The 15837-nt window shown below is 37.4% G+C and overlaps 1 protein-coding gene across 1 annotated transcript; it reads left to right on the top strand.

Moving 5' to 3' along the window:
• The first annotated feature begins 8502 nt into the window (after window positions 1-8502).
• Window positions 8503-13409, top strand: LOC121260665 (squalene monooxygenase SE1-like). Its single transcript, XM_041162611.1, is given in 9 exon segments — window positions 8503-8892; window positions 10763-10874; window positions 10987-11161; window positions 11538-11706; window positions 11909-12127; window positions 12372-12519; window positions 12522-12646; window positions 12767-13045; window positions 13160-13409. Coding segments are annotated over 9 exon segments (1602 nt in total). The 5' UTR covers window positions 8503-8655; the 3' UTR covers window positions 13298-13409.
• Window positions 13410-15837: the final 2428 nt, after the last annotated feature.

Below are 15837 nucleotides of genomic sequence, written 5' to 3'. Positions count from 1 at the left end.
AAAAATCCAAACTGAGCAAGAAATCCAAGTCGAGTAGATAAAACGAATCGAGCAAAAAAATCCGACCCGTGCAGAAAAATCCGATCCGAGTAGAACATTAAAGTCTCCTGCCAATTTGTGCAATTTCCTCCAGTACATGATAGATGTAGCTGTGTGACGGTTTTCAAGTAGGTGCTTTGTGTAATGAAGTGTATGCTCCCGCATGGTGATCGCCAAACAATAGTTTTCCCGAGCTAAAGGATTTGCACATATATTTACCAAGCTGGGGGAGTCCGTTCATGTAGCAGCTGAACTGAGTAGTTCGTGCATGTGGTCACCTCTGTTTACGTAGCTTTACCGAGCTAAGTAACCCCGTGTAGGTGGTTACTGAGCTGAGGAGCCGAGCAAGTTGAAAGACCTAGCTGAGAGACACGTGCATATAACTTCCGAGCTGGTGGGCCTCGAGTAAGTGGTTCTGTTTTGAACTGGTGGGCTGCTGGAAGTTCCCGTGCAGGTTCTCTTCGTGCAGCGGTTTCCGAGCTGAGGAAAGTCCGAGTTGGGGCTTCACGTGCAAGTAAGTTTCCGAGCTGAAGAAAGTTCGTGCATGTTATTTCCTCAGTGCATGTATGTTATCGAGCTGAAGGATCCGAGTAGGTTCTTCCCGTGTAGTTCTTTCCGAATGGTTGAACCCCTGTAGGTGGCTACCGAGCTGAGGAGTTCGTGCATGTGTTCTCGAGCTGAGAATTTCCCATGCTGAGTCTGCCGAACTGAGTTTCATGCAAGTTTTGTTGCCTCTGTGCATGTATTCCGGGCAGGTGGGTCTTCATGCTAGTGAGTGATGCCGAGGAGAGGACTGCCATGGTTGTGGTGGATCATGCCGGTGGTCATTGTGGTAGTTGGTTGTCGCCACTGTCCCCTATGCATGGGTTCAAAACCATCTCGGGTGCACCAAACGGTGTATCCGCAGGGTTTTTTTGCATGCGGCTATTGCTGGAGGTGTGGTAGGACCCCATGTTTTGTAGCCCATGTCAGCCACATGTCTGCCAGCCGTGCCAACCATGCCCATAGCCCATGCCATGGGCCAGCCTAGACCACCAAGGGCCAAAACATGTCACTGGCCACATTGGCCATGCAAAGCCTTATCATTTTATCATTTTTATTTATTTATTATTTATTTTATTTAATAATATTCCAATGGACCTATTGAGGGTTTCCACTTTGTAATCTCTATAAATAGGACCCTTAGGCATTAAGTTAAGAACTTTTGATCATTTGACACTTTTTCCCATTGTGGATGGTTTAGGCTTGTTCTTGTGAACACTTCGGTATTTTTACACTTGGGCTACTTGGGTGACATTCATGAACCCCAAAGAGAGGATAATCACCTTGCAATTCTTTGAATAGGTGTTGTTTCATCTATCTATCTTTTGATTATTATTTCATCATCACATTGAAATCCGTTGATAGGTGTGATTCTATTTTTATTCAATATTTGAGGTTTATTCAACTCTTGTGAAATCCGTTGATCAATTGTTGAATTATTATCATTTGATTCATTTAAGTTCTTAAGTATTATTACTTTTGTTCTTGGATGTTCTTCATTGAGTTCTTGATGTTCTTTTCATTGTTGCTCTTCCAATCCATCCAAACCTAATTTTCGACCAACCCAAGTGTTTGTCCATTTTCCATAAATCATTTGCTCCATACACTTTGCCCTAGCCGTAACCCACTTTCCTTATTAGTCACATTCAAATTCGGCAATCACTTGCCTTATTGGAATTGCCCTAGCCGCCCACTTCACTTCCCATATTAGTGTTCCTATAATTTAGGAACCTTAATTGCCATCATCTTTTCATTCTCTTATTTACCATATCCGGCCATCATAAGCCTTCCCTCCATCAAACCCTAACCGCCCACCTCAAGGACTATAAGGAAACTCATTCCTTTTAGGAGTCTTGACTTCCTCACATTCAAATTCAAATTCCAATTCAAATCCCTAAACTCAAGGAACCACTCTTACCAAATTCAAATTTAAATTCAAATTCAAATTCCTAAACTTAAGGAACAATCTTAGACTTATTCAAACTCCATCTCATCTCCATAATCCAATCCCTTTAATCTCTCAACTTCTTCCAATCCTTCTAGTCAACCAAAATCATCTTCCAAAACTGAACCACCCTAACATTAAGGGTGAACCAAACCCAAAGTCGGCCAACCCTAGACACCAAACCCTAGTCCCATTCATCCACATCATCCTCAAACCCTAGCAACTCATCCTAGACTCCAACCCTAGTCCATCTCTTCCAATCTCGAAATCCTCCATAGTTACCACACAAAACCTTAGCTGCACTACTCCATTAAAACCCTAATCATCATTCAAGAGGCCCCAACATCAAGGGCAACCTTCAAGCCGTCTACATTGCATCAAACACTTATAATAATTATCCTTTAGAACACTCATTTCATCATCATCATCATCATTCCATCACTCAAACACTAAACCTTCATCAACCTAGGAACTCTTCATTGCTATTATTGTTCAAAGACCAAGCAAGAGGGCAAGGTCACTCGGTCATCATCCTCACCAAGGCGAATTCGTGGACTTAGTGTTTAGGAACCGGACCGGGGTCCCTAACAAGGTGGCCGCTGAAGCTGTCGCGGAGGTGGTCAGCAGACCACCTGGTTGCCGCCGTAAATCCCTTTGTGCCATGACAATTTTTGGGTTGTGAGCCCCTTGTCCCGCGCAAGCTGCCCAAGTGGTCTTTTTGTCGGAGCAGCCGGTGACTCTCTGGAAAAGACAGTCGGGGCCGGTGAACCACATGGTGGGCGCTGGCCCCGCTGTGTCGCGACTGGGCTTTAGCCTGCTCTCCGTGTGCATGGCGTGGTGCGCACGAGAGCACTGTTCACAACCCCCTTAGTGGGGGCCGTGGCTTCTAGAGCCAGAGACCGCCGGCAGTCCAGGCGGCGACCACCGTCAGGTGACTGGGCTCGTGGCGCCACGTCGCGAGCTATGGGAGCGCTAGACGTCGGGCCTTGTGCACACACACAGTGCATGGTGGCCTTGCATGCGAACGTACTTGCATGCATGTGGACGTGTGCGCTCATGCACTGTGCACTCAAGTGCACAATGTTTTATCTGAGCACTGTGCAGGTTTGAGGAGTGTTTGTGTGCTACTGTGCATTAAATGCACAGTATTCACTTGTAATGTCCGAGCAAGTAATTTCTACGCATTTGGTATTTACAGGGCGTTTTAATCTTGCACGGTTTATTGGAATGAACGGAGTGCAATAGAGCTCCGTTCTTCACTAGGGCATGTAAAGATTTACTTGCCCCTTTATAAATGTAAACATTTAAAAAAGTTGAGAATACTTATATGGAGGAAGCTTCCTTCATTATTTGAAATTTATTCAGTGCACTTCATTATTTGAAATTTATTCAGTGCACTGGAAAATCATCATTCTTCCACCTTTATTGCATCATTTTTCTGTGTTATCATAGGCCGTTCGTTAGCTCTTCCTTCCATTGCTTCAATTTGTTCTTCTCCACATCGCGAACTCTAAGAGTGTGTCGTTGCCGACCTACGAATGACACATTGGTTATGGGACAACAAATATCCCACAGACGACGCCACTATTGATGTCGTGTTTCGCGGGCCTAGGCAACTTCACACTCTCGGTATACGATGTGAATTATTTAGAGCCCCCGGTAGTGTTCCGGTGCAGCTGTAAAGTGGCAGTTCGTACGTCTATGGTGGTGAATGAAAAATAAGTGCAGGAAAAGTAAAGAGATATGACACAAGATTTACGTGGTTCGGCAATATGTCTACGTCTATGGGGTTTGTGGAGAGAAGTCTCCAATATAATATATATCTATTTACAATCACTAGTGGATCCTCATGTCTCACTGTCTAGAGAAGGTTATACATCTTCCTCAATATATTTCCATTGATTCCCTATTGATCCGTCTGTTCATCATCCCGATTTCCCTATTTTATCAGCCTCTAATCACTAAAAATTCCCCATCCTCTATGTTGTCTGAGCCTCTCTTTTTATAGGCTTGCCTGACCCTCCTACTATACATGCCAGCCTGCCATGAGTTGGCAGATCTCTCTTACGTGAACTCTTCTTTCTTCTTCTGACCCTCTGCCACTTTACAGCCCTAATATCTCTCTTGTCTCCCTATCTCTCCTGATATTTGCAACCTTCATGTCTCACTCATGTCCCTTCTTATCTCTTCATGATCTCTCTTTTATCGTTAATAATGGCTTGGTAGGCTGGGTCCTAATTTTATGGGCTATCGATATATTTTATGTATCTTGACTTGATCACACGCAAATGACAAATGCTAGTATCCGTCTGAACCGATATATAGTTGTGTGTGGAACTTCCGTGAACAGATCACAATAGACAGCGCTGCTTTCAAGAGGACTTGACTGCAATATGCTTGACAAAATGTGCTTGTGGAAATCTTCATCGTGATCATCATCATCGCCGTTTCAAAAGCTTAATTAATTTTTAAGTGGCTCTTACCTACCAATTAAGTCCATTACTTTATTGAGCAGTCAACTTCGTGGAAATGGAGGTAACTACTTTGATCATTGACTGACTCATCAGGGCATCTACAGCTTCCCCACGGCTAAGTCAATTGCGGTTGCTGTGAATTAAAATTGGCATCCAAAACTTGAAGTCGGCCCTGCATGCATGCGATATTATTCACATTATATATATGGGGGAATGTCAATTTCCTATATATATATAATTAATTAATTAATGACCCTGTGAGATTCACCTTGTTGATTTATTATTATTAACACGTGACTAGCTATTGCAGGTTACAAAGTCAACGATGAAAAATTACATTCTTCATATTTCACAAGATAATTAGGGGATCAATTAAAAATGTTACGCATGTTGTTTCTGATAAACGTGCTCTTGCTATAAGTTTCATGTTATTAGCCTTCTTAGCAGTGCATATATATTAGAAGACTAATGATACGCGTACAATTTTTATTATTATTGTTTGTATAAACATATTTTAAATTAAAAATATTTCTATAAAACGAGATTATAACTTTTATAAGTTAATTTATAAAAGTGTGTCTCATTTAAAATAATGTTGTAAAAATAATTATATGTGTATCGTTAATACTCATTGTAAATGGCAAATGATTTATTTCTTTCAATGTTGTTTGCATAAAATTTTAAGAAATAAAAGTTAACGGTTGAAAATGAATAATATTATACATAAGGAGATGAGACTTTCCAAAATCCCTAAAATATTATACCATACACATTAGAATCTAAGATCACCTAAACGCTGACGGTTCATCTCCAAGAAATTTGCTTGCATCGTGCCAAGTTGCATCCTAAATGTTAAGCATATATATATATATATATATCTAACAATGCAATTAATGAGTAGAAACGTCGACCCTGTTAGATCGAGACGTTTTCAACCGATCTGAACTCGCAATGGCATTCAATGCAAGTAATCTATGGGCGCTATCCATGCTATCCGTTTAATTAAATGAATCGGATTAAGAGTCACAACTATATATACAACAAGTGATACAAAATTAAAGGTTAGGACTGATCGATTTGAGTTATTTAGTTAGATGAAATCAAATTAAGGCTCGTTTGGATAGTGAGATGAGAGAATTTAGATGAATTGAATAAAAAAATATTATTAGAATATTATTTTTTAATATGATTATTCTTGATGTCGTGTTTCGCAGCCCGAGCTGTACCACGGCAACCAAGCCCACAGAACCTGCATCTGAGGGGAAGAATGGGCTCTAGTGACTTTTGGGATCACTTCAATGCCAAAGTCAGTAAAGAATACTTAGGTGATGAAGAAAGCTTAGAGAACTGGGAAAATAATAAAAGGTTCAAAGAGTCTTCTTGTGGGAGAGATGACTGTTATTTATACCTGGTTTGGACCAGACTACCGATGGAGACCGTGGGGTGTTAGGTCATGTTTGGGTCAGACTTGCTACCACTCTCATGTCATGACAATGTGTCAGGTTGTGGCTCAAACTATCAAGGGAGATTGTGGCGTGTCAGGTCGTGCTTGGGTCAGATCTGCTGCCACCCTCCGTCCTACTTTGGTAGGGTGTTAGGTCGTGTTGTGAGCCATCCTACGGTACCTCTGGCAGTACGTTGTTGCTTGCTGGGTTCCTTGATATGCATTGAATGCGACGTGTCTCGAGCCTAGCATACCCACGATCGGACATGCCTAGCTGTCTGAGTCTAGCGGCGATAGCCTACAATGTACTTTATGGCAGGGCTCGGCAGTTTATCGAGTCCCAAGGCGATCACTACCCTAGGGTGGGCTTCTTAGCGTGGCCGAGCTTGATGCCAAAACTTTCCCTAATGGACCTATGGCTGTGGACTCAGTGCTCGATTTCCCGGTTTGAACTTCTGGCCTGCTTTGAGTCCCCACGACTCGATCTCTTTGAGCCTGAGTCTCTCTCTCAGAGGAGTTCCTCACAATTATTGTTTTGGAATTTGAAAATTGAATTGTTTATTATATTTTATATGAGAATTTAGAAAAATTGTAATGCTGCGATGAGATGAGATGGGTTGAAATTATTTTTGTATCCAAACGATTTTCAGTTTGCAGGCCAGTAGTTTTGCAACGGGCTGGTTCTGAAAATAAAACCCAACAAGAACAAAATCGTGTTGGTAGTTTATTTGGGCAGCACTACCAGCTAGGGGTGTAACCGGTCCGGTTCGGTCTGGTTTTGGACAAAATCTAGGACCGAACCGGTATGTACCGATTTTTCATTTTTTAAAACCGATTACGCCCCGGTTACCCTCCTAAACCGATACATCCGGTTTCCGGTCCGGTCCGGTCCGATTTTCCTGTTTTTTTTAAATGTAAAAAATATATAATAAAGTGTTACTTCTTATGATAAAATGTTATTAATAATTTAATATATATTATGTTTAAAACATATGATCAATAAAAGTTTAATCTTAAATTTTCATCTTTAAAATTAAACTATTATTTTATAAATTATAATAACATTATCTTATATATAATTATATTAATAACATATAATCAAACAAATTATAAATGTTCATATTTGAGATTAACATTTTATGTTATAATTTAAATTATAATATGAAATTATTTCATATATGATATATAATTATATATTATATATAAAACTTATATATATATATAAATATTTTGTATAATATATACAATTAATTTATATATATATATATTTTTTCAACCAGTCCGATTTCAGAAATTACGGAATCGAAACCGGATCGATTCCGGTCAGTTTTTATAATATAAGAACCGATTTTAGATCGAATCGGTTCAAAACTAGACTTATCAATCCGGTCCGATTCAATTTGATTCAATTTTTTAATTTTTCAATTTAAATTTACGCCCATGCTGCCAGCACATGACCATATTATCTCCGCCTCTTGATTAAACACCCACGGTTTTCTTCTCTGCCCCTTGATTAAACACCCGCGGCTTTCTTTAAATAAAATGGAGAAACCTAGAAAAGTTGGTTTTCCATGAGTCAAGTATCTGTCAGATCACCGGGTCATCATGATATTGGGCAAATGTCCAAACACTAATTAGGTAGATATTTAAGTCAAAAATAAAATTATTATTACAACGACATGACAAAATGTCAAAAATTATGTAATCATCTTACAATTCTCTTAATTCCAGAGTTGGAGAACTTTTAATAAATCTTACATAAATTATTATTAAAAAGATAAAACCTCATTGTGGACGTCTTGTCACATGCTTGGAACACATTTGGGTTTGAGTTTAGAATTTTAAAAATACTTTTATCAATCTAAAAGTTATTTTTAAAAATATTATATTTATAAAAACGCCTTAAGCATGTAAAAAAAAAAAAAATTCGAACTCTACTTTTTAAAAAGAAACTAAAATGAAGTTTTTATTAAAAAACTTATACAGATAATTGTATATTTTTTTAAAAATTATTGTCACTAATTTTAAAAACGCTTTAAATGCATATTTATGAAATAGTAAACAACTTTTTCATGGTAGAACTTTATAGTAAAACTCTACCATTAAAAGAATTATTATAAAAAACTCTATTTACTACAACAATACCAAACAACCACTTAATGAATTTATTATTAGAAATACAGCAATGAACCTCTTACATTTATATTATGTAATAGAATAATTGGTCGTATGAACCCGGGACTTTGCTTGATTCTTGCTTGGGATAGTATTTATTTATTGGGTAAGGGAGACTCGTATTTTATTTCGTGGCTGCTAGGGGGGGGGGGGGGGGGGGGGGGGGAAAGTCACGTGCAGTAGTAAAAAATAAAAATGGGCCATGCCACCCATTTTGTGGGGGCGCATCTTAACCCAAAACACCGGTGTGGCGCAATTTAGCAGAGAGAGCAGACGTTGAGCTGTGACCTGTCCTCGTGAGTGGCATGTCCTGTATTTAAAGACGCACATTTGTCCTGAAAATTCTCGTGTTCTGTTGATTAAAGGGGAAAGACAGAAAGCACAGCCAGCGAGGGTAGAGAGGAGAGCATCGAGCAGGGAGGGAGAGAGAGAGAGAGAGAGAGAGAGTGTGTGTGTGTGTGTCTGCCGTATACGTGTGAGAATCCTGGTGTTGTGGTGTTCGTGTCCGAGAGCTCGCCTGGGTTCGCATTTGGAAAATGGTAGATCAGTACGCGCTCGGGTTGATCTTGGCCTCGGTGTTGGGGTTCGTGGTGTTGTACAATCTGATGGCCAAGAAGAACCGCATCAGAGTTTCTTCGGAGGCGAGAAGCGAGGGCGTGCAGACCGTCACCACGACCACCAACGGAGAATGCAGATCCATTGAAGGCGACGTCGACGTAATCATCGTCGGAGCCGGTGTCGCCGGCTCTGCCCTCGCTCACACTCTCGGCAAGGTGATTATGATATTTCTAATTCTCAGATTTATTTTCTCATTTTTTTTTTTCATTTGCTTTCGTGCAGTTTCTTGTCAACCAAACAGAGTTTCTTGACTATTTACGAGGAAAATCGCTCTTGAAATGTGCCAATAGTTTCGGATTCAGATTTTCTTAATATTAACGTTGAGGAATTCGTTTCTCTAAAAGAAAAAAGATACAAAAAAAAAAAAAAAAAAACTATGGCCTCTTTGTATTGTCCTCTCCGATTCGCAACTCGTACCTTGCGTTTCTCTTTTCCGATGGTTTAGCTAGTTTACAGATACAATACGTTGATGAATCGGTGGTTTTTTTATGTGACACTCTTGACTGAATTATAATTTTCTAGACATGTAGCTCTTTAGAAAAATCATAATTTGTAGTTTTCACTTCTTATGTATGTTCTTCTTTCATTGGGAGGGAAATTTCAATATTTAGGTTCTATATGATCAAAAAAAAAAAAAAAAGGTTCTATATGTTCGGTAAAATATGCTTCAAGGTATGCGTTCTGATTAATTAAATGAATTAAGTGATTGCAGACATGGAGTCTGTGTCGTGGCTTCCTATTTGTTCTCTCAAGAGTTTGTTGAGTATTTCCGTCTCCATCACATATATTTATTGCAGTTATTTTTGGCTAGCTCGTTCCTTTTCCGTGTGGTTGAAAATTTCAAATCTGTGAGAGATATGGCTTTGAAAATTAGAATCGTGCGTTCATAGACGTAATAAGTTTTATATTATTTCTTCGTTGATCTGATCAATTCCACAATTTTATTGTAGTTTATATTCTCAAACCTAAAAAAAGAATTAATCTTTTGAGTGCAACTTTTACTTGGTCGGAGTCCAGTTTTAGGCTAAACGTTATTTCATACACACAGGGCCGTGAATCTGCTGGTTATCAGTGACTAATAGATTTTTTTTTCTTGGTGGGGAGTGGGGACTGACTTGTCCGAATGAACTATTAATGGTAGAAGACACTTTGTCTCATTGCGGTAGATTTGAATTTGTTATACTTCGAAATTGGAATGCTCTTCAAGAGTTTTTGTTTCTTCGGAGCACAAAGACAAATTGGACTTCTAATGCAGGAGCCATCTTTCTGTCTCATTCAGTCACTCTTCTATTTCGCCTGCTATTATCTGAGATGCTGACTTTACAGGGCTATATACATGTATACGACGTGAATCATGCTTTGAAATTAAGCTATGTATTGTTTTCCACGGATTAAGATATCTCAGAGTTCCTGAACTGTAGGGGATCCTAATCCGATATCTGTAACCCACTACTTTCTTATACGTATCAATAGTTCCTTATTACCATGCAACTAACAGAGTACCCGTGTGAAGTGCGGGTTAAATAACAAAAAAGGTATTTGATTTATATATTAGAAAAATAGTCATTGAGAATTGTTGAAAATTAAAAAGTATTGATTTTTACATGCTTATAAACAAAGAAAAGTTGGAATAAATAGTATTTTAAATTCCTCGGTATTTTCAATAACCTAGTGCCAAATAAATTATTAGAAGCTAAATGACGATTTGATAATCATATGAAAAGAAATTTTTTTATTAATGTTGCTAAGCATGAAAAAACCTCAAGGCCTCCCAATGTAAGTGTTCTATTTTCATTATATGCGCCCCTAAGTTGGTCTCCACATTCATGCTAACATATCTTGGTTTTTTACTCTAGCCATTAATTATACATGGTTGAATGTAAAATACCTCAAATTGGATTGCCTATTGTCATAGAATTTTGCGCAATAAGAACATCCAATCATAGATAGTTTTTCTTTTTAACCAATAAAAAGGTTCCCCAGCAAAGCAATTTTCCGGTATTGATTTGTACTACAAACTTGCAGGATGGACGTAAAGTTCACGTGATTGAAAGAGATTTATCGGAGCCTGACAGAATTGTTGGAGAATTGCTACAACCTGGAGGCTACCTCAAGTTGATTGAGTTGGGTCTTCAAGGTAGATTTAATTTAAGCTTTATTGTGTGCAGAAATAAGTAGTTCTCCTCCAATTATTTTCCTCCAATTACAGAGGAAATCAGTTATTGATCACGTATCATTTCTAACTGCAGACTGTGTGGAGGACATTGATGCTCAACGAGTGTTTGGTTATGCTCTCTTTAAGGATGGGAAAAACACCCGACTCTCTTATCCCTTGGAGAAATTTCACTCGGATGTTTCTGGAAGGAGCTTTCACAATGGCCGGTTCATACAGAGGATGCGGGAGAAGGCTGCATCCCTTCCCAAGTATATAACTCATAATCCTTTAGAGTTTTGCACAAGATGTTTATATATTTACTCCCCTTCTTTCAAATGGTTGCTGCCCATTGTGTATTAAGAATTGGTACTAAGAAGTTTTGCATGCCTATGGCATTGAGGATTTCAAACACATCTGTGAATTTTCTGATGTGACTTTTTAGGTTTTCTAGTGATTTGTTTTTCCATTTGATAGTTCACTTGGTTAAAGTTTGCACTGAGCCTTTGTAATAGATTGTATGGTCACATTTCGTTGCTTTGGTGTCATGTTATAGTAACTATCTAACATGTCATTGTGTTAAAGGATCATTCAGGTTATCATATTTTGTTCTCGTAAATTCATGCGTTCTTTTTCAATTTTTTCCAGTATACGATTGGAGCAAGGAACCGTTACTTCTCTGCTTGAAGAAAATGGAACAGTTAAAGGCGTGCAGTACAAGACTAGAGATGGAAAAGAACTGGCAGCACATGCACCTCTAACCATTGTCTGTGATGGCTGTTTCTCAAACTTGCGTCGCTCACTTTGCAATCCTCAGGTATGGTTTCTTATCACTCTTACCTGTAGAGCAAAAAGACACACCTGTAATTGGAAATTGGTTTACATTTTCTGTCAATTAGCTAACATCTTAAAATTAAGTTATCATTGTCATATGCATGCGTCGCTTGAGAATCCGCATCATCCTGTTTATAACAAGTAGTTTATAGAAACTTAAGTCGTGTATCTCTTTTCTTCTGCAGGTTGATGTGCCCTCTTCCTTTGTTGGTTTGGTTCTGGAGAATTGTGAACTACCTTATGCAAATCACGGGCATGTCGTGCTAGCAGACCCTTCCCCCATTTTGTTTTATCCTATTAGTAGCACAGAGGTTCGTTGCCTGGTTGATGTACCTGGACAGAAAGTCCCATCTATTTCAAATGGTGAAATGGCAAAGTATTTGAAAACCATGGTGGCCCCTCAGGTACATAAGTGCTCCACTTGTTTCCATTTTTTTTTTATCAGCCTTTATATTGTTATTGGGTGTTACATTGCCAGAGTTTTACTCTGACTTGTTCTTGATGTACGTTTAAGAAGTTAGATGCTCTGATACTTATAAAAAAAGAAGTTAGATGCTCTGTCACTTATAAAAAAAGAAGTTAGATGCTCTGTTACTTATAAAAAAGCAGTTAGATGCTCTGATTGACCAAGTGACATTTATATTGCAGGTTCCCCCTGAAATATATGATTCTTTTGTAGCTGCCGTTGATAGTGGTAACATTAGGACAATGCCAAACAGAAGCATGCCAGCGGCTCCACAGCCTACTCCTGGAGCCTTGCTGATGGGGGATGCATTCAACATGCGCCACCCGTTAACCGGGGAGGAATGACTGTGGCATTGTCAGATATTGTTGTGCTTCGGGATCTCCTCAGGCCTTTGCGAGACCTAAATGATGCACCCACACTCTGCAAGTATCTTGAATCCTTCTACACCTTGCGTAAGGTTAGTTGTAATGATGTGCTGCTTTTAAAGGGTTTTTTCTATTTTCTAGTTTTTTTTTTTTTTGGCCCATGGAAGTTACTCCCAAGTGAACTTATCATCACTTTATGTTTCAATTTGCAGCCGGTAGCATCTACAATTAATACTTTGGCGGGGGCCTTGTACAAGGTCTTTTGTGCTTCACCTGATCGAGCAAGGAACGAAATGCGCCAGGCTTGCTTTGATTATTTAAGTCTTGGAGGTGTATTCTCAACGGGACCGGTTTCTCTTCTCTCGGGGTTGAACCCTCGCCCATTGAGCTTGGTTCTCCATTTTTTTGCCGTTGCAGTTTATGGTGTTGGCCGTTTATTGGTGCCCTTCCCTTCACCCTCACGCATGTGGATTGGAGCCAGATTAATTTCGGTTAGTACTAGCTTCTACTCTTTCCTATATCTACTCTCTCTGTGCACAAACACATATCTGAGCGACTAGATTGTATTTTCTTCTCAGTTCTGAAAATTGAGTTTTCTCTTGCAGGGTGCATCAGCAATCATCTTCCCCATTATCAAGGCAGAAGGAGTGAGACAGATGTTCTTCCCTGCGACCGTTCCAGCTTATTACAGAGCTCCTCCCGTCAACTGTCAAGCGAGATCACTAAAACCAGATGCCATATAGGGAATTGTAAGCCAAAACTAGCAAATTTGTACTAGAATGTGCCTTCCCTTCTTCAAAGTTGAGGGGAGGGTGAATACTTTTGCGTACGATTTATCGATCCACTTTTTCGTTTTGTAGGACTTGTCCTTTTTAGTGTCTTCAACTTCAATTCCTCAAGTATTTATATTATTCGTTTATAATCTGTTGAATTAGTTCTTTGATGCTAAAGATCATCTCCCTGCTCATTCCAATTGGGTGGCTGCTACTCCATTCATTTTACAGTCATTTGTAAAATGACAAGTCATATTTGCATTCTTAGAGTGCACAAACGTGCACATTTCTTTTGATGAAAAAATTAAGTAAATAAGAGATGAAAAAATTAATTATTTAATGGTCGATTTCACACTTTTTTAAAAAGTATGTAATACTTGTATAATTCATAATTATATCTAATCTTACTCTTTTGTAAAAAAAAAATTGTCACCTAATGAGAGCTGGTTAAATGGAGTAATGGCCGGTTCTTGGACCATGCCTACTTGTGAAGTAAAGAAAAATATAAGAATTCTCTCACCTGCCGCGACTGAAGCCAATATTAAAATTAATACAACTTTTACCAACTTTAAAATAAAAATTATATTTCAAATAATTTTTTAGATTTATCTATTCACTCTTGCAAACTCTAATACAATACTTATTTTGAAAAATATTTTTATTCAAAATTTTCATATTTCAAAACTTAATAAAAAAATTCAATTCAAACAATTTTACTACTATTTACAAAAATTTGAAATACTCTAAGCATGTAACGATCTGGTCCAATAATTTTAAGGTCGATATATTAATAATTTTTATTAGACCTAAATTATATTTAATGGATTATATTGGATAAGTTCATGAACGATAAATTGTTGAGATTGATTTGAGAGTTTTAATTAGACTTAGTAACTAGGTTAAATCTCACTTCGTATTGAACGAGTTAAACTCATTTTATAATTTAAAAATCGGTCATTAGAAATTTTTTTCAATTTAAGATCATCACTGGTTGAAGTCTCCTACCCAATCTCAGTCATTGTCAATCCTATATTGAATGAATTATTAGATTATGTTTCTAAATTCAAACTCTCTTCTTAGATGATCACAACTGAGTGTTCAATAGATAGTGTCACTACATATATTAACTGAGTCCAGCTCAAACTCGTTGGCACCTTATCCCAAATCTCTATAAATATCTCTTCCGTGTTATTTGGAAAAAACCATAAACTTTCATAAGTGCAACGACCGAACTCAAGATACCCAGTCCAGCACTGTGATCAATTTTGTGTCAAAAAATTTAGGAATCAACACTACAAAGCAAGTAGCTTAATCATAAATTAGGATTAGCATATGTTAGTTAGTTATATATATATTATTATTAAAGTCAATTCTTTGAAAGCTAGTGTTTACGTACCACGCATGTCATGATATTTGCAAGCAAGTCATTCATAATGTTTCATTTAGCATATTATAGTTTATGTATGTATTATGGATCTTACATTGCATAAAATACGTGAGTTTTCATAAGATCAAGTGTAAAATAAAATCAAAACAGTTTCAGGGTGGATGTATAAGCCATATACTCGAGTATGGTCCACCATAGTATGCTAGAATATTATCATCGACTCCCCTTGCAACTGCGAGACGTAGGATCGGTGCACAATCTCGCACACAGGATTAAATGTGTTGGTCAATCATTTCAGTCAGTTAATTCAGATAAATCAATCATACATAACATAAGTATCAGTATGATCATTTATGATTTTAATTCTCAGCATAAAATATTTTATGAAAATCATATATTAAGTATTGACATTATGATGAGTTTCTTACCAAGTCATTGACTCATTTTAGTTTGTTTTTATATTTTTAAACCACAGAGGTCATAATATTTATGAAAGCAAAGCTACAGAACGAGACTTAGTCCAGAGAGACGTGACAGTAGCCTAGATCATGCACATGAATTTTAAGTTATGAATTTTATGACACAGATTTTGAAAAATTTTAATAAATGCTGCCACATACTCTCTTGTGATCTCAATATTTTTAATAAAGAATGATTTCAATTATTATATAGAATCTTTGTATTTGACAAAGTATAAAAAAATATTTTTTTAAGTCAAGTTCAGTAATAACATTCTGACTCTTTGAGAATTTCAAATATAAAAATCAATACAATTTTTACAAACTTTAAAATAAAAATAATATTAAAAAACTATATTCAAACAACTTTTTAAATTTATCTTTTCTCTCACAAACTCTATTACAATACTTGTTTTAAAAAATATTTTTATTCAAACTTTTTCTCATTTTTCAAAACTCAATAAACAATTTTCACTCTAACAATTTCAGTATTATTTACAAAAGTTTAAAATACTCTAAACATCCAAACATGTCCAATCTGGCATTTTGCTAGCTCTATCTAAATTCCAAAGAACTACTTTAGTACTTCAATAAATATTGCCAAAAAAAAAAAAGATCATAAAATATTAAGTTATGCTACATATAATCATTTTTGCATATTCTTT

This window comes from Juglans microcarpa x Juglans regia, chromosome 4D, assembly GCF_004785595.1.
Source record: "Juglans microcarpa x Juglans regia isolate MS1-56 chromosome 4D, Jm3101_v1.0, whole genome shotgun sequence".
NCBI classification, from domain to species: Eukaryota; Viridiplantae; Streptophyta; class Magnoliopsida; order Fagales; family Juglandaceae; genus Juglans; species Juglans microcarpa x Juglans regia.
Note: the sequence above shows the minus strand (reverse complement) of the source record. Positions and strands in the feature narration are given on the sequence as shown.